Source organism: Choloepus didactylus, chromosome 5 (genome assembly GCF_015220235.1).
Source record: "Choloepus didactylus isolate mChoDid1 chromosome 5, mChoDid1.pri, whole genome shotgun sequence".
NCBI classification, from domain to species: Eukaryota; Metazoa; Chordata; class Mammalia; order Pilosa; family Megalonychidae; genus Choloepus; species Choloepus didactylus.
Window position 1 is genome coordinate 112,941,044 of NC_051311.1, and position 20,483 is coordinate 112,961,526.

The following is a 20,483-nucleotide window of genomic DNA, read 5'->3' on the forward strand; positions in this document are numbered from 1 at the left end:
TTCTTGGAAGCCAAGAGAGAAAGGATGTGGTTGTAACAGGGTCAAATGTAGGTGATAATTCAAATAAAATGAGGGCTGAGAAGACCACTGGATTAGACAACAAGAATTTTATTGAGGACCTTGTCTAGAGCTGTTTTGGTGGAATAGTGGGGAGAAAAAGGTTGACTGGAATGGGTTCAAAGGAAAAGGCAAGCAAAGAAAGTGAAGACAGTAAGAGATTTTGAGGCATTTTCTTGTAAAGGAGGGGTAGCTGGAAGGGAATGATAGCTGATATTATAGCATGACTGTTGGCTGATGGGAATGCTCCAGGAAAGGGAGAAATTTTAATGCAGGCAATTATTGAAACAATATCGTTGGCAATGGAGATGTTGGTCTTAGTAGCACAGACAGTTCACCCATCATAACTGGACAGAAGGCAGGGCCTGTGTGCACAGACTCTGGGATGTGTTGGTAAGAGTTTGTAGACGTTCTTTTCCGATTGCTTGAATTTTCTCAGTGAAATTAGAAGCAGAGTCTTCAGCTGAGTATGAGAATAGGGAAGTTGGTTTGAAGGTGTTGGGCAAAGGAGAAGATGTGAGATGATTACCTTGGGGAGTGAATGGACTTTGAAATATCCTAGGATTGTTGGTTGGCCCAAGCTCAGGAGGGGTCAATGGTCATGCATTTGGTTGAGATGTGGAACCCAAGCTCTTAGACTTAGTAATTGTAGTTGTGTTTTCTGGTAACATAGTCCCATGAAAGGTAATTAAACTTAAAGGATCATGAGAAAAGAAAAGATCTGAAGAGATCACTTTGTTTCATTTTCAAGAATTCAGGGAGAAATAGTGTTCTTGTCCAGTTTGTGAATCTTCATAAAGGACCACCCTTTTATAAGACTATCCCTTTGATTTTGGAAACTTCCTCTCTTACACTGCCTTTTTTTTTTTTTTTTTTTTTTTTTTGTAAATTATCTAAGCTAGTTCCTTAGTCATCTTGATCCTGAATTCTCTCATATATACTAACAAGTGTTTGCATCTTTACATTGGTTTGCACCTAGGGTTTATCTTTCCTTCCAATTTAAATTTTATATTTCCTCCAAATTTTAGCTATCAATTGCTTTTGCTTCTGGAATTTAGTTAAGATAGATCTGAAAAGGCCAAGAATCATGCAAATGTTTAACTCTTATATTTTCCTTATCATTTTTAAGGAAAGACTGCTTCATAAATGGCTTGAAAAAATATTCTGTGAAATCTGTTGAAGGGTCCTGTACATCAGTTGTGAATACTCACCTTCCTTGCAGTTTCCCCATTGATACTGGTCAATAGGCCTTTTGAATTTTTATTACTTTTTCATGTCAACTTTAGACCCAAGGAATATTTTCATAACAAAACTATTATGCATAACATAGCTTTAGAAATAAGGTCAAATCTTTATAACTTAGGAAAAATCCAGCAACTTTTATTAAAAGTATAGCAATCCATAGCTTGTAGCTATAAATATTTACTGCTTCAGTTGCATCCATTTTCTGGATTATACATCAGCATACTGGATTTGGCTAAAACAACAAATATTAACAGCCTCTGTGGTGAATATACAACACAATATTTTGAATTGCATCTGAATTTGTTTCTATTTAAAATTTTTATTTCTGTGTAATCACTCATAGCTCATTTATTTTAGACCTAGCCTTGCTATTCATGTCAAGAATAGAGAAGCATGCAATTTGGGGTCAGACAAATCTGGGTCTGGCCACTGACTTAAGAGTGTGACTTTAAATAGGTTATTTAAAAGTCCTAAGCCTCAGTTTCTTCCCCTGTGAAGTGTGTATACCCTGCCTTTACGTCTTGGCAATAATAGGCAATCTCAGTCCTCCACTAGAAGGAAATTAATCTTACTTGTTGCACATCACAAATTTACTCAGAGCCCAGAGGATAGTGCAAAACATTTCTTTACTCTTTGTCTTTGGCCTCTTTCCGTTCCTGCAGAATCTCTACCCCCTCCCACATCTATAAACATGACTGCCTTGGTCTTCCTCCATCTTTTTTTTTTTTTCCTACCCACATTTCACCAGAATTCTGGCCATTCTTCATAGTGCAACTCCTAGAAGAAAAATCTATCTCTTTATAATACAGTTCACTTCTCAAGGAATAATTTAGTGCATTTTTATGCTCTGAGGCCACCTGAGCAGAGAAAAGGATGATGAGGCATAAAGGGTGTGAAGGTCCAGAAAAACATCTCCTGCCACTTTATCCCTAATAAGAACAGCCTTCTCATAGGTTTGTTGGGAGGTTAAATGAGATGATATTTGAGGTATTTGTTATAATGCTTGGCGCATGGTAAACATTAAACAAATGATGGCTACAATAATAATAATTGGTTTTATTATTATTTCATATCTGTTGAGGACAGGAATCAGGGTTCCTGGGCTGGTTTATTCACCAGGGCCTTCCCAACCAGGAGACACATTGTGTAAGTCACTGCTTAGAGACTAAATGTTGAGTTTTTTTCTGAAACTAACTGCTGTGAGTTGACTGTGGATGAAAAAGGTCTCTGAAAAACAACGAAAAAACCTCCTCTCATTCCCGGCTTTAAACCAGATTAGGGAGAATGGGGCTTTAAGCAGAGTTTCTGTTCTCCACAAATAAGTCTTGCAAATATGGGGAGCTCTTCAGAGTCCTCACAAAGCAGTTCCCTGAGAGATAACAGAGAGAAGGGTTAGGCATGGGGGTTTAACTCATAGGTCTGAGTCTTGGCCATTTAATTGTTGCATGATTTTTAAACAAATCCCTTGATTACTTACATTCCAATTTCTTCAACTGAAAAATGAAGGTAATCAAACCTAATTTTCAGGATTGTCTGAGGATTGGGTGAATAAGCCATGTAGACTACAAAGCCCAGTAATGGTGCTAAACAAAATTGTTTACTTTTTTCATCCTCCCAAAATGTACTTAGTCCAACGGAGAAGTCTCCCCTACTAGTCATCCTTTGGCGTCACCGCCAACCTGTAAGTAAGTATTCAATTTATGTTCCAAAGAACACTTTAGTCCCCATTAGCATTTTCTTCTTTTTCAGTTCTGTTTATTTCCTCTAGTTTGTTTGTATGCTAAAGAGATTTAAGATAGAGTTGGCTACTTATAGATGGCTGGCATTAAAAACATTTTTGTTGCTACCCAAAAGACTGTGTAAGAGAACTGGCCCTCTTCCAAAGGAAAACTAAGGAAAAACTATTCAATTTATAATGCAGATACTTCAGAGTGATTTAGAGCAACTATTCTGTGGCCTGACTTTGCAAAGAGAAAGTCATCTTTACAACATGTAAATGACTGATTCATTTATCCAGAAGATAAAGTGATTTGTTCTCTTGTGGATGGGGAATTCAGTTTCCTTATTTACAAGAAACAAGGTCAGAGCTGAAGATGCTGTCTTCCAAATATAAAGCAAATTTGTAGAGGGTGTATTTCACCGAAAGCCAATGTATAAATTACATGAGGGAAAAAAGAACTATAGGGTCTGCAATTGCTTTCCAGGGCACAAAAGGACATTTGACTTTTTTTTTCCTCTCTGCATAATTCAGGAGGAAGTGACACCCCAGAGAGCCACGATTGGGTTTCCTTGTAGGGCAAGAAAGACATTTTTCTAGGGGAGGGAAAGGTAATGTGAGGGTTTGAGGGAGGTAAGATTGATCTCTGCAGTTGAAGAATGCTGTGTATGAAGCCCAGGGTACAGGCAGTTCCCTTTCTTCATAGAGTACCTTTCTGTACACCAATATATCGATATATCAGAGCTGAGGTAGCTTTAGAATTTCTCTACTGAAGTGTCTTAAATGTCGCATTTGGATTGGAAGAGTGTCAGGGTGACTTATCTTGAATGTGGTCTTAAATAGGTTGTGCATTCATTTGTCCTTTTAGGGGTCAGATAAAGAGAGCTCCCTCCAGTTCCCACACCTTATGAAAAGCTTTTTCTGTCCAACTGCTCCTTCATGAAGGGAAAATAGAGACACTAGAGACTCACAGGAAGTGAAGCTCATTGGACATCTTCTGTTGTTTAGGCAGGCAGAGAGGAAGTAGAAGCTTTTTCCACGAGTCCTTCCTCATTCCATAGTCGAGGAGCCTGGTAGTCAGTATATAGTGGTGACTTAGGATTTGCTGTTTCTTAGGAGTCTCTTTTTGTGGTTTCCTGGTGAAACAAGTACTGAGGACTTAAGAGGTATGTGCAACTGTCTTAGTTCTGTTAGTAGCCCGCAGTGCCAGTGAAAAGAGCTGGCAGACAATCAGGCCTGTGTCAACCAGGTCTTCTGTCAGCAGAAAACTAAGCACTTAGAGTGTCAGCAAAAACTATAGACAGCAGTAGGCATTGTGGACTTTGTGCATCTGAAGACTGTAGGTTAGGAACCACCTAATTTTACTCTAATGAAAGGTGAGAAGTTATCTCCCTGTGATATATGGGAGTATGCCAGGTGCAAATTGAAGCACCACATGTGTGAAATTACACTATTAAGCTGTGAATGGATGATGTTCTTGTATCCATAACTTAGTTTGAACTGTTTTGAATAAGATCTTGTGTTGCCAAGGGAATTGGGCTGCCAGATAAAATAGAGGATGTGGGTTAAATTTGAATTTCAGCTAGACAACAAATAATTTATAGAATTAGTTTAGCCCAAATATTGCATGGGGAATACTTAGAGTAAAAATTGTTTATAGTCTATCTGAAATTCAAATTTAACCGGGCTTTGTGCCAGTTTGGATATACGATGTCCCCCCAAACACCATGTTTTTTAATGCAATCTTGCGGGGGCCGACGTATCAGTGTTGATTAGGTTGGAATCTTTGGATTAGGCTGTTTCCATGAAGATGTGACTCACCCAACTGTGGGTAATAACCTTGATTAGATTATTTCAATGGAGATGTGGCTTCACCCATTCAGCGTGGGTCTTGATTAGCTTACTGGAGCCCTATAAAAACTCACAAACAGAAGAACCTCAGAGCAGCTGCAGCAAAGAGAGACATTTTGAAGACAGCCATTAAAAGTAGACTTTTGCTACTCCAGAGTTTGCCTGGGAGAAACTAAGAGAATACCCGCAGATGCCTAGAGAGAAATGTCCTGGGAGAAAGCCATTTTGAAACACAACCTGGGAGCAAAGGAAGAAGACACCAGCCACGAGCCTTCCCAGCTAACAGAGGTTTTCCAGATGCCATTGGCCTTCCTTCTGTGAAGGTATACTTGTGTTGATGCCTTAGCTTGGACACTTTCATGGTCTTAAGACTGTAACTTTGTAACCAAAGAAACCCCCTTTATAAAAGCCAATCCATTTCTGGTGTTTTGTGTAATGGTAGCATTAGCAAACTGGAATCGGCTTCATATTTTTATTTGCTTAATCAGGCAAAACCAAGGTGCTGGAAAATTATCTACCAGCCTGACAGCTGTGTTCACAGATAAAAGTCCTTGTAGGTACACTTTCTGCAAGCTCAGATATGCTGACTCTTCAGAGATCCTATAGCAACAGATGTCTGTCTCCAGCCCACCTACTTACATCTCATGGACTGATGACATAGGACTGCCCTTTATTTGTTTAGACCTGGCTAAAAAAGCCATGTTCAATAGCACAACTTTGTGCATTGTGCCCCGAGGATGCATGTTAATGGATCCTTTCATTAAGTGATTTGGACCCAGCCAATGGACAGGATGATTCTGACGCCTTCGCTGATTGAGAGTTTCAATGTGTATGTTTAATCTGTCAGGGCTTGTAATTCTGCTTCTTCAGTAGGGAGACTACTCAAAGCAGTGGTGTGCTGGAGTTGGCTCACATCAGCTCAGAAGAACTGATTGTTAAATTATCAGGAATTTTTGCAAGCTGTTTGTTAGTGCAACCTTATTAAAATTAAATCATACAAATGTATAATCAAATAAATTATATTAAAAAGGTCATAAATATTCCAAAGACTTTAATTCCTAATTATTCTACTCCACAGTTTATAATTATTTTACTCTACATACCCATGATCTTGATGTTATTTACATCTATTATATCTGTTTGGTGGAAACAGTATATAATGCTGTATTACCATACATCATTCACATTCAGTGAGCTCATGTTGGTAGCTTGAACCTAGCCATGATGAGACTATTTGCACCACAGAAATCAACAATGCTACCAACCATGGTTTGGTTTATTGTTTTGTTAATATTTAGACTTGATAAATTAATGGAGAAAATATTAGTGCAGGTGTTTGTAGCTGTTATATTGTGAATAGCACACACACACAAAATGAGGAACTATTCTGCCAAAATTGGAAAACTATTATCTGATTTAACAAAAAAGTTACTCATGTAACTGATGAATGAGTGAAATTCCAACATGTCTTCATTGTTTCACTCTTTTCTTACTCTTTAATGTAATAAACATAATAATGTAATAAAACCAACCAGTGTTCATGAACCAATGTTCATGAAGGTATTACATATGTTTTTTAATTGCAGTCATAGGTTGGTTAAGAATGCAAATCAATAACCATACAAAGTTCTTACCAAAATCAATGAAAGTATATGAAAAATTCACAGCTAATATCATACTCAGTGGTGAGAGACTGAAAGCTTTCCCTCTAAGATCAGGAACAAGACAAGAATTGCCCACTGTCATCACTCATTCAATGTTGTGCTAGAAGTTCTAGTTAAAGAAATTAGGCAAGAAAAAGAAATAAAACACATACAAATCATAAATGAAGAAGTAAAACTTTCACTATTTGCAGACAACAAATATTTTCTATATTTATATTTTCTATATTTAGAAAGTTCACCCCCCAAAACTACGGCAGAGCTACTAGAGCTAATAAACAAGTTCAGCAATGTGATGGGAGACAAGATCAACATGCAAAAATCAGTGGTGTTTCTATATACTAGCAATGAGCTATTGGAGAAGGTAGTCAAGAAAATAGAAACTAAAAGAATCAAATATCTAGGAATAAACTTAACCTAGGATGTGAAGAATCTGTACACAGAAAAGTACAAAACATTTCTAAAAGAAATCAAAGAAAACCTAAATAAATGGAAAGACATTCTGTGTTCATGAATTGGAAGGCTAAATGTTGTTGAGATGTCAGTTTTACCCAAAATGATCTATAAATTCAATGCAATACCAATCAAAATTCCAACAGGCTACTTTACAGAAATGGAAAAGCTAATTATCAAATTTATTTGGAAGGATAAGGAGCCTTGGGTAGCCAAAAACCTTTTGAAAAAGAAGAATGAAGTGGGAGGGCTCTTGCTTCCTGACTTTAAAGCATATTAAAAAGCCACAGTGGTCAAAACAGTATGGTACTAGCATAAAGATAGACATATTGATCAATGGAATCAAATTGAGTGTTCAGAAATAGATTTATGGGCTTTTGATTTTTGACAAGGCTCCCAAGTCCACTCAACTGGGACGTAACAGTCTTTTCAATATATGGTGCTGGGAGAATGGGATATCCACATCCAAAAGAATGAAAGAGGACCCCTATCTCACACCCTAAACAAAAACTAACTCAAAATAGATCAAAGACCTAAATATAAGAACCAGTGCCATAAAACTCCTAGAAGAAAATGTAGGGAAATATCTTCAAGATCTAGTGATAGGCAGTAGTTTCTTAGACCTTACATCAAAGCAACAAAAGAAAAAACAGATAAATGGAGCCTCCTCAAAATTGAATACTTCTGTGCTTCAAAAGACTTTGTCAAAGAGGTGAAAAGATAGCCTACTCAATAGGAGAAAATATTTGGAAACCACATATCTGACAAGGGTTTGATATCCAGAATATTAAATAAATGCTACAACTCAACAATAAAAAGACAAACAGCCCAGTTTAAAAATGGGCAAAACACAAAGATAGACATTTTTCCAAAGAGGAAATACAAATGGCTAAAAAGCACATGAAAAGATGCTCATCAGCATTAGCTTTTAGGGAAATGCAAATAAAACCACAAGGAGCTATCATTTCATACCTACTGTAATAGCTGGTATTAAACAAACAGGAAACTACAAGTGTTGGAGAAGATGCAGAGAAATAGGGACACTTATTTAGTGCTGATGGGAATGTGAAATGGTACAGCCACTATGGAAGATGGTTTGGCAGTTCCTCAGAAAGCTTAGTACAGAGTTGCCTTACAACCCAACAAACCGCTATTCAGTTTATACCTAGAAGATCTGAAACCAGGAACACGAACAGACGCTTCTACACTAGTGTTCCTAACAGCATTATTCACAATTACCAAAGGATGGAAACAACCTAACTGTCCACCAACAGAAGAATGGATAAATGAAATGTAGTATTGTTCTAGTTTGCTACAGCTTTTGTGAGGAAAGGCTGCTGGCATTGGGTTTCCTCTGTCACATGGGAAAGCACATGGTGATGTCTGCTGGTCCTTCTCTCTGGGCCCTGGTTTCAAAATGTCTCTCTCAGTTTCTGTGGGTCCTTCTTGCGTCTCCTGGGGCATTTTCTCTCTAAACTCTCTCTTCTCCATGAGCTCTCTTAAAGGACTCCAGTAAAGGATTAAGACCTACCTTGAATTGGGTGGGTCACATCTCCATGGAAATGACCTAATAAGAAGTCCCACTCGCAATAGATCAGCATCCACAAGAATGGATTAAAAGAACATAGACTTTTCTGAAGTACATAATAGCCCCAACCCAGCACAGGTATATACATACAATGGAATATTATTCAACAGTAGGAAGGAATGAAGTCCTGAAACATGTGACAACATGGATGAACCTTGAGAACATTATGTTGGGTGAAATAAGTTAGACACAAAAGGACAAATATTGTATGATCTCACTAATATGAGCTAATTATAATAAGTAAACTCACAGACATAAAATCTAAAATATAGGATACCAGGAGATAGAATAAGGCTAGAGAATGGGGAGCAGTTGCTTAATATGTGCAGAATTTTTAACTCAGTCAAACTTAAAATGTTTGAAAATGGATAGAGATGACAGTAGGACGTTATTGTGAGTATAATAACGTGCCAAATTGTGGGTGAATGTGGTGGAAAGGAAAAGTTGAGACTGTATCACCAGAAGGAAAGCTGGAGATTAAAACATGGGAATGTGTATAACACAGGGAATCTTCTGGTGCCGATGACTGTTACTAACTGTACAAATATAAAAAAGTTCTTTCGTGAACTAGAACAAATGTACAGCACTATCACAAGAAGTTAAAGTATAGAAAAATGTACCTATTGCAAACTATGGACTATAGTTAACAGTAATATCTTAATACTCTGTCATCAATAGTAACAAATGTACCACACCAATAGTAGGGGTCAGCAAATGGGGTGGGGTGGGGTTTTCTTGTTTATTTCTTGTTTATTTTTATTTCTTTTTTTGGAGTAATGAAAATGTTCTAAAATTGATTGTGGCGAAGAACGCACAACTATGTGATGATACTGTGAGCCACTGATTGTATACTTTGGATAGATTGTATGATGTGTGAATATAGCTCAATAAATTTGCATTAAAAAATCAATGAAAATCTGTGAGAACAAATTGGCTATGTAGAATTAAAAATAGAGTGTAGTGTATATTTTGTTATTATTTACAAATGGTGTGCTGCACACCCATTAAATAAGTAAAATTTATAATATACTTAGATATGTTTTTACATACAAGCATATAGGCTTTTTTCCAGAGAACCAGTTGTTGAACATTTTCTGACACAGCACTGACTCAAACCTCTGCTTGAGTAGAGCCACCCCATTCCTCTGCTTGGCCTGTTTTCTGGGGCTGATGTAGGTCCAGAATTTTACTTATTAAATGGCTATGCCTCCTGATTTCTAACTGTGTTCCAGAAAACTCTTAAAAAAAACTTTTTTCTGCAGTCCCATGATTGCCGTAACTTGCCGTTCTTTATTCTCATTGAGTTTAGTCCATTGTAGCTAGGTTTTGATGCAATATGTTAGAGGAGACCTGCTATTTCCTTTTGTCTCAGATTTCCTTGAGGAAAATTCTGCTGAAATAACCCCCTTTCATCCTCTATCCCCAACCCTATCTTACCCCTCTTATCAGATTTGTGAGTTTGGAGGAGGAACTGATTTTAATTGCTTAACCTCGGGCCCAGAGGACTCCTGGATTCATAGTTCTGCTGGGTGGTCAGCTTATGGGAAGAAGCTCTGTCTGACAGGCAGAGGCATGAGTTTGGGGGCATAAGTTTAATTTTGGGATGGAGTATTAGGAAGCTCTATGTGGCCATGTAATTAAACATATTTAATGTTATCAGTTTTATCAGTGATACAGCTGATAGTCTGATTTCCAATTGTCTTCAGCATTTCATTTGTTAATGGGTTCTAAATCCAAGAAGGAAAGACAGGGTGTTACTTATTAGGCTTCTGAAACCCTGTGTGCTACGGCATCATGGCATAGTGGATGGCGACCCTCTTTTGCCATTTAATCTTTAGTGTGGGTTATAGCAATGGAGACTGGTCGGCCCTAGTTGGAACTGTCCATCCATCTTCTATTTATTCCTCACAGTCTGGTCCTTATCTGTTTCAGTCCACCCAACACCTCCATAAACTGGCCTTCTAATCAAATCTGGTGATATTTAATCTATCTTCATCCCTCCAATCTTCGTGGTCCCTGATGATAACCCAGCTTTGAATACTCACTGTCCTCATTTGGTATCTTTCAGTCTAATATACCTGGGTTTCTTTTGACTTCTGGAGTGACACAGACCTGAGTTTGAATCTTGGCTCTGCCATTTACTAGCTAAATGACCTTCATTTTAATTGTCCTAAGCCTTAATTTTTAAATCTGTGCAGTGGGTATAGTTGTAAGATCAACCTCATAGGATTGTTTCAAGATGAAACATGCTAAAATATATAAAGTACTTAACAGTCCCTGACACATAGTAAGTCCTCAAAATAAGGTAGCTATTGTTTTCCTTCTTTCTTCTCGTTTGTCTACTAGGATTCTTCAAGCGTTGGTCCATGGTCTGCTACCCTTACTGTTTAGTATACTGTTGAGCCTCATAGCTTTAGTCAGCTCATTCTTTGATGGTGCACAAATCTCTGTCTCCATCCTGGCCTTCTCATCAGAGCTTCTATCATGCACATTTTCGACTGGCATTAGGACATTGCATGTAAAATATCTTCCTGCTCTTTATGTGTCCATCTCCAAATTTATATGCCCTTCCACTTCCTCATTTGCATCAGTGGCTCCCCTACATGCCCTTGTACTCAGGCTTCGAAGTTGGATTCTTCATTCCTCATATCTGTTAGATATGATATGTTAGATAGCTGTTAAATCCTACTTATTTTCTTATAAACTTCTCCCACAGCTTCATCTTCCATTCATTCTCATGACAAACACTGAAGTTAGCTGAGAAGCCATTGGTATCCTCCTGTTCGGCCTCCTTGCTGTTCTCTGCCCTTGAAGTGTTTGTTTATCCCTTTGTGTTTTTGCTCATGGTGCTCAAGGGACACTTAATTGTCTTTAATATAGTATTTTATTATTTACTTACTTATATTGCTCTCTAATTCTTTGAAATATATTTATCTTTCTCTTCAACTAGTTTGTAAACTCCTTGAAAACAAGAAAACAGGTCATAAACTTCCCAGAATTACTGTCATAGTACTGACCACAATGCTCAACAAATGCTTTTTAATGGAATGAATTGAATATAACTGTTTCTTATTAAGAATATATAATAGCCTTTTACTGCCTGTAAAGTCAATCCCAAGTTCTTTAGACTAGCATGCTTGGTGTACTGTCAGTTGGCTCAGTCTTATCTGCTCTTAATTTTAACTCTTTTCTGTCATGGACCCTCCATTCAGATTGAACTCTTTACTTCCAACACACAGAGAGGCACATACATGCTTAACCAGTGTTAAAATGATCATCCCTCTGTCTCAGTTTTGCCTGAGACCTCAAGACATTTGGTACTGACCACGCCACATTTAAAAATGCAATGCTAGATCTCCCGTGAAGGACTTGCGAAGGAGGTGGGAAACCAGTTTTGTGATCTTGTGCCCAACAGAAGTAGTTGAGTTTGAGAAGGACCGGGAAATTAGGGAGAAAAATTTTTTTTGGAAAAAGTTGTTAAAGTGCAGAGGCATGCCTACCTACCCTTGTAGTGAAGGAGAGGGTGCTTTTTCTTTTCTCAAGCCCCATGAGAGGGGCTTTAAGACGACTCCTCAGAGAGCTTGATCCATGTTTTCTGAAGTTTCAAGGGAAACACAGGACTGACATGTAACTCATGTCTGATTTCCAATTGTATTCAGCATTTCGTTTGTTAATGGGTTATAAATCCAGGAAGGAAAGACAGGGTGTTATTTATTAGGCTTCTGAAACCCTGCATGCTATGGCATCATGGCATAGTGGATGGTGACCCTCTTTTGCCATTTAATCTTTAGTGGGGGTCATAGCAATGGAGACTGGTCAGCCCTATTTCTCCCAATTTAAAGGGGAAAGTCTATGGCTTCAGCTGCTTGCCTGGTGGCAAAGGAAAGAGAGATGACTAAATTGGGAGTTATGAGTTTTTCATGTGTTCCCCCATGGACTACTTGTGGGTCAAATCAGAGAGGCAGCTGGGGTCAGTTTTAAATGAAAATAGACTATATCCAAAGGATTTCCAGAGATAGGGGCTTCCTGGTAGGAAGAAGCAGGAGGTGTACTGGCAGACACAGAAACTACCGGACAAGGTCTGGGGTTCTAACAGACCAATCTGAGAGCACTATCCTTGTCAAGAGCGTTGGATGTTTCTAATTAGGGGTTTGCTGTAGAACCCACAACATCTCTCCATGAGAGGAAGGGTCCAGTACAGAAGGCATCAATGCCAGGTCAAGGTGTACCAGTCAACCAAGACCTCTGCTTCCTTCTCCTCTCCCTCTATCCCCTCCAAACCCAGAGCAGTCCAGGGTTGGGAGGGGAGGGGAGGAGGAGAAGAGAAGGTAGGGAAATAGTGTCAGCCACAGTACCTCCATTCCCACTACAGGCTGCCAGCTTTTACTTTCAATAAAATTTGGAGTTTCAATTATTCTATTAAAATGTACATTTCTTATTACTGAAATGATGTGCTTGTCTCGAATAACAGGACTTTTTAAAATTAAAAATTAGAGTTCCACCATTTCAGCTATTTCCTTATTGTGAAATAATAACATATATACAGAAATAGGGAAATAGCTGAAATGGTGGAACTGTAACCTATAACATTCTTTGAAATTTGCTCTTGTTAAATCATACTTGGAAAGTCACCACATTTTTGTATATATGCTATATTTCACAATTTTTTAAAATGTAAAAATATAAAAATAAAGAAAATTAATTTAAAACAGCTATAGGTCCTGCCTACAGTATTATGCTAGGAGTGGATAGGAAGAGTTCCAGAGAGTGGGTTTGTATGGACAGGAGAAAGAGAAAGAAAAAATCTGGTTATTGTTTTGTGTGTTTTTGTGTGTCTGTGTATGTGCACCTTGAAGTATCTCTCTTTCAACATAATTGTTACATTTGCTGATGCACATACAAACAGGTACATAAGTGCATGGCACACATGCTCATAACACAGACATACACCTTTTTACCCTCTAGGATCTAAAGTTGAACTCATCTCCTCCAGGAAATCTTTCCTGATCAAACCCAACCCACTCAGCTCTCCCTCTTGGAATTTCTGTAATTCCTAATTTTTAAGTCATATAATACAACACTTATATGGAGGGACCAACCATATATTTCCATTGTCTTTACTTGTTTTGGGTCTGTGCTTTTGCCTCTCAGCCTAATTGTAAGCCTGTCATCAGAAATCAGTTTTAACTGTTTGGTACATTTTATATTATGTATCTCTACAATTGGCACCTAATAAATGTTGCTTAATCAATTGATCAGATAGGCCTAAGCTTCACAGCTGTGTGAAAGGTTGGTTAAATGTACAAATATTCAGTATGGTTTAAAATCTAAAGCTAAAATCTGTCTCCTAAGGGAAATATCGGCCACCTTGGCTCAGCTTTCCAAAGTTTTTTTTTTTTTTTTGATTGGCCATAAATTGTTGAACTGCATATGCTAACTAAATAGCTAGATTTCATGTCATTTTTTGTTTGTTGTAAAAAAAGTTCAATACCAGTGAGTGTGCTTTGGCATGTGACATCAATCCTCTTCAGGGATTATACTGGGAAGCATTTCTGGTCAACTCACATCTTTTTGTCTAGTTTGCTTTACTTCATGGTCACCAGTAAACCTAAGTTCTTGGATGACTAACATTCAACCTTTTGATTATAACACTGTCTGTAGAGATGGAAGTTTCCTAGGCAGCTGGAAGGGTATTCTGAGACCAGCTCCTCTCAAAATTCCTTCAGTTACAGGTAGAGCAAGCAATTCTTCAAGCTCCCAGCTTATGTTTTAGCACATATTTCTTACTTGCTTTTGGACAGCAAAGGAATTTAGTGTGAATTCATTATCTGCCCTTCAGCCATGGGGGGCTGGGAAGGTGTTTGAATACACAAAAGTATGAGACTACTCAAAAGCATTTCAGGGCTGTAGGGAGTGCACTGGGCCCATGAATCCTTGATGTCTCTGTAAGCAGAATAAATGAATCATATGTGTGCCCTGAACAAACAAAACTGTTTCCTCTGCAGGTGATACAGGCTTGCCATTCCTGTCCCAAAGCCATCGAAGTTGTAGTCAATGCCTATGAACACATCAAGTGGAATGTGAAGTGGAGAAGAGCTATCCCTGATGATGATTTAGAGGTGAATAATCAACTCACACTCTATGGCTTTCACTATAAAGTGCTTTTAGATTGCTTTGAATGTGCAGAAAATTCAGATTAAAAAATTAGTTGTGAGAATGGTTTTAAGATCTATTCAAATGCAACAAGACAAAGGGTTATAAAATGCAGGTGTAGAGTAAGTAGATGCATCAATTATGCAACACTTGGAGGCAGCATCTTAGGGATTTCTCCACTTCAGGGAGAGTTGAACAAGTGTGTAAAGGTAGCAGTTTTACTTTCTTCCCATTGAGTTGGATGAATTACATACTAATAATATTTGGAATTGATCAATAGCATTTTTACCAGAATATTAAAGTGTTTAGTGTAGATTATTTCATTTACTTAAAAATATCTTGAAGCCATTATTAGGCAGGAAATAGAGTATTTAAAACCCTGCCATGTGATGGTAGTGTGAACAGTTGATTCTACACCATGGATGATTGTATGGTATGTGAATGTATCTCAATAAAACTGAATTAAAAAAAAAATCCTGCCATAGATCAGTTGGCAGAACTGAGTCCATAGTCCACATCTGGACTCTGGTGCCCTTGTAAACCAGTGCTTCCCACTGAGCCTCCTCAGTCTTGGAAGTGAAAGGCTATCTTCAACACAGGGAGAGGTGTTGAGCACAGAACACAAAGCTCTCTGGGCTTGGAGGCAGATGGTTTCAGTGCAATCTCATTATGCTGCTTATTAGTTATCTTTTGAAAATTACTCAACCTGCATGGGCTTCATTAATCCTTAATTCTGAGGATTAAATATCTGAATGTATGGGCCACACCACTCACATAAATGGTATGCAATAATATTTAGATTAATTTATAACTGCTATGTTGGTTTAGAACTGGTCCAGACTTTTCACATAAGTATATTTTGTCTCATTTCCTGGATTCTGAATTGTAATAAAAAGTATTCCCACCCCAACCCCCCCGTTACATATCACCTCGTCACCTCCCCATCTCGATTTCCTGAGACCCTAGAAAGCTACCGTTGTGCATAAAGTAGGGACTGAATGCATCATTGTTGATTTTTCTTGACGTAAACTGTGGGACCTTTCTAACTTTTAACATTTCTTGCCTTCCTTTTCAGAGATACTGGGATTTCTACCACTCTCTCTTCACTGTCTGCAGTAACTCTCCAAGGAGTCTCATGCATTTATCGAGATGTGCCATTCGAAGAACGTTGCACCACAGATGCCACAGAGCAATCCCTTTGCTTTCCCTTCCATTGTCATTGAAAAAGTACTTGCTGTTAGAGCCAGAGGGAATCATTTATTAAATCTCAGGAGGCAAAAGTTCCAACTCTAGGTATTTAAGTGGACTTGCTGGGTAGACATAGTTTGCGTAAATAAAATGATACTTGTATTGATTATAACACCTCAGGGATTTCAAAACACATTACAAACACTATGTCATTAATCCTAGGGTATCATGGTGGGGAAATAAGCAAGAAGTAAAGCTAAAGCATTTTCAAAGACAAGAAGGTATTCAGAAAGTACTGGTATAGCAATAATAATCAATATTTATAGTGCTCTTACTAGGTGCCTGATCTGTTTTTATAACACTTTTCATGTATTATCTCATTTGAAATGGGACCCAGGTTTTTTTTACAACCAATCTCATTGTCTACCTTATCAGTGACACGTTTACATTAGCGTTCAGTTTGCAAAATAGCAGGCTTTATGATTGGCCTTTGCGTCTTCCCTCCTGTTACCACTTACCAGTAATTACTATCACTATTATACAACTCTTACTCCCCAAACAAAGCTTGCCAGTTTACTATAATGAAGAAAGCACGTGAATATAGTCAAAACAAGGAGATCTTTGAGTTGAATTTGAAATGAAAAATAAAGTTCAGTCCACTTAATAGCCAAGAGTGGACGTTTCTATACTCACTCATTGAGCCAGAGACTGGAGGTGCAAATGTGAATCCAAGGTGACTCATGCCCTCCAGGGTCTCACATGTAGCGGAGGATCCAGACTTACAAGCAGGCAGCTACGCTATAAAACGTCAGGGGCAAGAGTACAGACAGGTGCAGACTCATTTTTAATGCTTGGCTTTCAAAGCTGTTTTTCTGAGGCAAAGTGACTTTTCTTTTAAGCATGAAGTTGAAGGGTGAGGGTATTATGTAGAGTAGTTTCTGGTTGCTTTTAGGATGAAGTTTCTTCAAATATCTAAATATTGTTTTATTTTATGATTTCCTGTTTAGTGCTTCCCCAGACTCCTTGGGAAAAATAATGCACACACAGTGGTTCCCACAGATGTGACAAGGAAGTTTAGGAAAATGTGTGAAAGAAAGTGAGTGAAGGCAAAGACTTAAGTCGATTACCTTGGTCTTTTTACGTAACTGACATTTTAGAGCATTTTAGTCAGAAAGTAAAGGAATACTTTGCAAACGATGCTGGCTACAAAAGACTTTTTGAAAATGGTAAAACGTTGAAGATTGGAAAGAATAAGTATGCTAATCAGGCTTGCTAGTTAGTGGTTTGTGGAAAGAAAAATGTAGATGATTAACCCCTGTACCTCATGGTCTGTGAGGACAGCATTGCTTCACATTTTGTTCTTATTAAACCCTTAAAGATAAGCTCATTGCCTCTGAGCATCACCTTTAGAGGTTAAGGCAGAAGTAATTAAGTAGAAGCAACTTGCCTGTTGTGACCAGGTTTCTTTTACTTGTGTGGTTCTCCAACTTATTTAACTTTGGATGCTTGAGTTTTGAATAGAGAAGACGTCAGATATACCACTAGGCTACCATTTAGATTATGCTTCTAAGTAAATTATTTTACTCCCAGTGACTGTGTAGGAGAAATCATGGATGGACACAATAATCTTTCTGAAGTATCAGTTTTACTCAAATATTTTGGAGGGAGATATCTTGGAGTAAAAAAAGATCTACATTATGGAATGGATGCTGAATTTGTATGAATTACTGATGTATTGTCATATGAATTATATGATCCTTCAAAAAATTGTTTGCCCGCAGCAAGTGGTGGTAGCCTGCGGGGAAGCTGTGCACATTGCCCTCACTTTCAGGAGGATTCTGGCAGAAAAATTCAGGATGCCCTGATTTAGGGCAAGTAAAACTGATGCTGAGGACAAAGGGAGAGGATATCCTTTGCATGGGGAAATGAAAACATTTTTCAGTCTGCTTTTTTCTTCTTAAACATTTTGCATTAAACTAGTGTGTAAAACAGGACTACTTGTTTTGAATTGGTAATTCATGGAATTATAGTTATTTTTCTGCATCTTTGAACTTTTATTTAGAGGACCTAAATAAAGCTCTTCTGCTTTCTTTCATCTTTTTGAGTTGGTTATTAACCAGTAAGACCCTTTTTTCCTAACCTAACTTTGACTTGTCACCAACTGTATTGAAGAATTCATTACTTTTTTCAACATTTAGAAAGAAAAAGAGAACAAGGAATTTGTGCCTGTAAATAATGTGTTCAAAAGAAATTAAAGGGTAAATGTGGTTGAAACATATAAACACCTGACTATTGCTTTAGGAACAAGTGTGTTTTAGTAATAATAAAGAATTGTATTGAATCTTTCTCTTCCACCTTCACCACCTCTGTCCTGCTGTTTTGGTTTTCTTTGATTTTATTTTTATTTCATTTCATTCTCACCTTCCACTCAACTCTGGGCAATGGAGGAAATCATGCCCTCCTGATACTTTTGTTACTTTCTGGGAGTACCTTCTGTAAACAGACATCTAATGGCTTGAAAAAACAATCATCTGTAAATTACATGTGAGGAAGGGTCTTTGATATGAGGGAAAGACCACCTGTCTAGTTTTCCCTTTTCAGGATCTAGACACACCTTTGTTCTAATTTTTAATCACTTAGTTTTACATCTCTACTTTGTCCTTCCATTCTGAACCCAGTGGCTTCCGATAAAGGACACAGTAATATAAAGCTTATTGTAGAGGTAGGAAAAGTAACAAACCAGTTGCAGTGGGTTATCAGTGTTGGCAAGTAGCTGAGCCTTGTTTTTTTTTTTTTAGTTACTCATCTTATTGTGAAAACTCATGAAGTTCCATATTGGCACACTTTCAAAACTTAAAAAAAAATCCTATTATTCATTCATTTTCTTTGAAATGCAAATACCATACCTGGTATCTGTAAGAAATTTATCATCATTTTCTCTAGGAATATAAACAGATGCATTGGTTAAAAGCTCTGACTCTGGTGCCTCTCTAGGTGCATTTCCTGGCTCCTACCGTATTTGATCAATATTCTAGAAAACATGATACACCTGAGGCTCCATGTCTTGGTTTTCTCTTCTGTAAAATGGGTAAAACAATGGTACCTACCTCATAGAGCTTTATGGGAATGCTTTGTTGATTAAACTGCTAATATATATAAAGCACATTGAAAAGGGCATGATGCTCAGTGTGGTGATTTGAAGCCGTACATACCCCAGAAAAGCATGATCTTAAGGCTAATCCATTCCTGTGGTTGTGGACCCATTGTAAGTAGGACCTTTTGATGAGGCTAGTTCAGTTAAGGTGTGACCCATCTCATTCAGGATGTGACTTAATCCTAATACTAGAGTCCTTTATAAGAGAATGAAATTCAAACAAAGAAAGAAAAGCCATGGGAACAAGAAGCTGAAATCAACGGAACTTCAAAGAGAAAGGAGAGACCAGCAGATGCTGCCACATCTCGCCATGTGGCAGAAGAGCCAAGGATCACTGACAGCTGGTCTTTGGGAAGAAAGCATTGCCTTGATGATGCCTTGAAGTGGACATTCCCCCTGCCTCAAACTGTAAGCTAATAAATTCCTATTGTTTAAAGCCAATCCATTTCATGCTATCTGCTTCAGCAGCCTGGGAAACTGAAACAGATTTTGATACCGGAAGAGTGGGGTGCTGCTATTGCAAATACCAAAAATGTAAATGGGTTTGGAATTGGTTAATGGGTAGAGGATGGAAAAATTGTGAGCTGTTTGGTAGAAAAGGCTTAGAATGCTTTGAAAGGACTGTTGGTAGAAAGATGAGATGCTAAAGGTACTTCTGATGAAGCCTTAAACAGAAATGATGAATATTGATCAGAAACTGGAGGAAAGGCGACCCTTGTTTTAAAGTGGCAGAGAACTTGTCAAAATTGAGTTTTAATGTCTTATGGAAGGCAAAATTTGAGAATGATGAGCTTGGATATTTAGCTCAGGAGATTTCGAAGTTAAGTGTGGAAAGTGGAGCCTGATTTCTCCTTGAAGCTTATAGTAAAATGCAAGAAGAAAAGGATAAGCTGAGACCTGAACTCCCAGGCATGAAGAAAACAGAAATTGATGGTTTGGAGAATTCCGAGCTTCTGGAAAGTGAGCCCCCAGAGAAAAGTGCCCCATGTGAGAGTTTCACTAAACATGGATCCAGTCAGCCATTTCACTGCAAGTCAGGATTGGAAATGCAGTTATCCAGGAAGGATTTGTGGAAAAGTTCTTTTGTCTGATGGTTGGGACCCCTATATACTACATGCAAAACTGACGAATTTTTGCAAGAGCTATTTGAACAGAATCACTGCCAACCTGGACTAAAAGGGGCAAAATGGACAGATTGCAGGAAAAAAATCACTCCAAATGCAGGACCTTGGAAGCTGAGGTCTAGACCAAAGACATTTTCTCAGGTCAAGAGAGTGGTCCTACCCATGTATGTGGAAAAGATGAGTATGCCCCAGCACTTGGGAAGGGCAGACCTTCCACCCTGTTGTTCAAGAAGATTGCGGCCTCCCCAATCTTCAGAGAGCATGGAACGTACATCCTGGGGATTGCAGAGAG

General features: G+C 38.1%; 1 protein-coding gene across 5 annotated transcripts in view; it reads left to right on the forward strand.

Annotated features, from left to right (window-relative positions):
* The window catches only part of ASB4 (ankyrin repeat and SOCS box containing 4), a 163,386-nt gene extending 144,713 nt beyond the window's left edge, over window positions 1–18,673 (forward strand). For all 5 annotated transcript variants that reach the window (XM_037836724.1, XM_037836727.1, XM_037836726.1 and 2 more), the window contains 2 exons: window positions 14,578–14,691; window positions 15,801–18,673. In XM_037836724.1, the coding sequence (XP_037692652.1) occupies window positions 14,578–14,691; window positions 15,801–15,989 (303 nt within the window). In that variant the 3' untranslated portion in view covers window positions 15,990–18,673. The remainder of the gene's footprint in view (window positions 1–14,577; window positions 14,692–15,800) is intronic.
* Window positions 18,674–20,483: the final 1,810 nt, after the last annotated feature.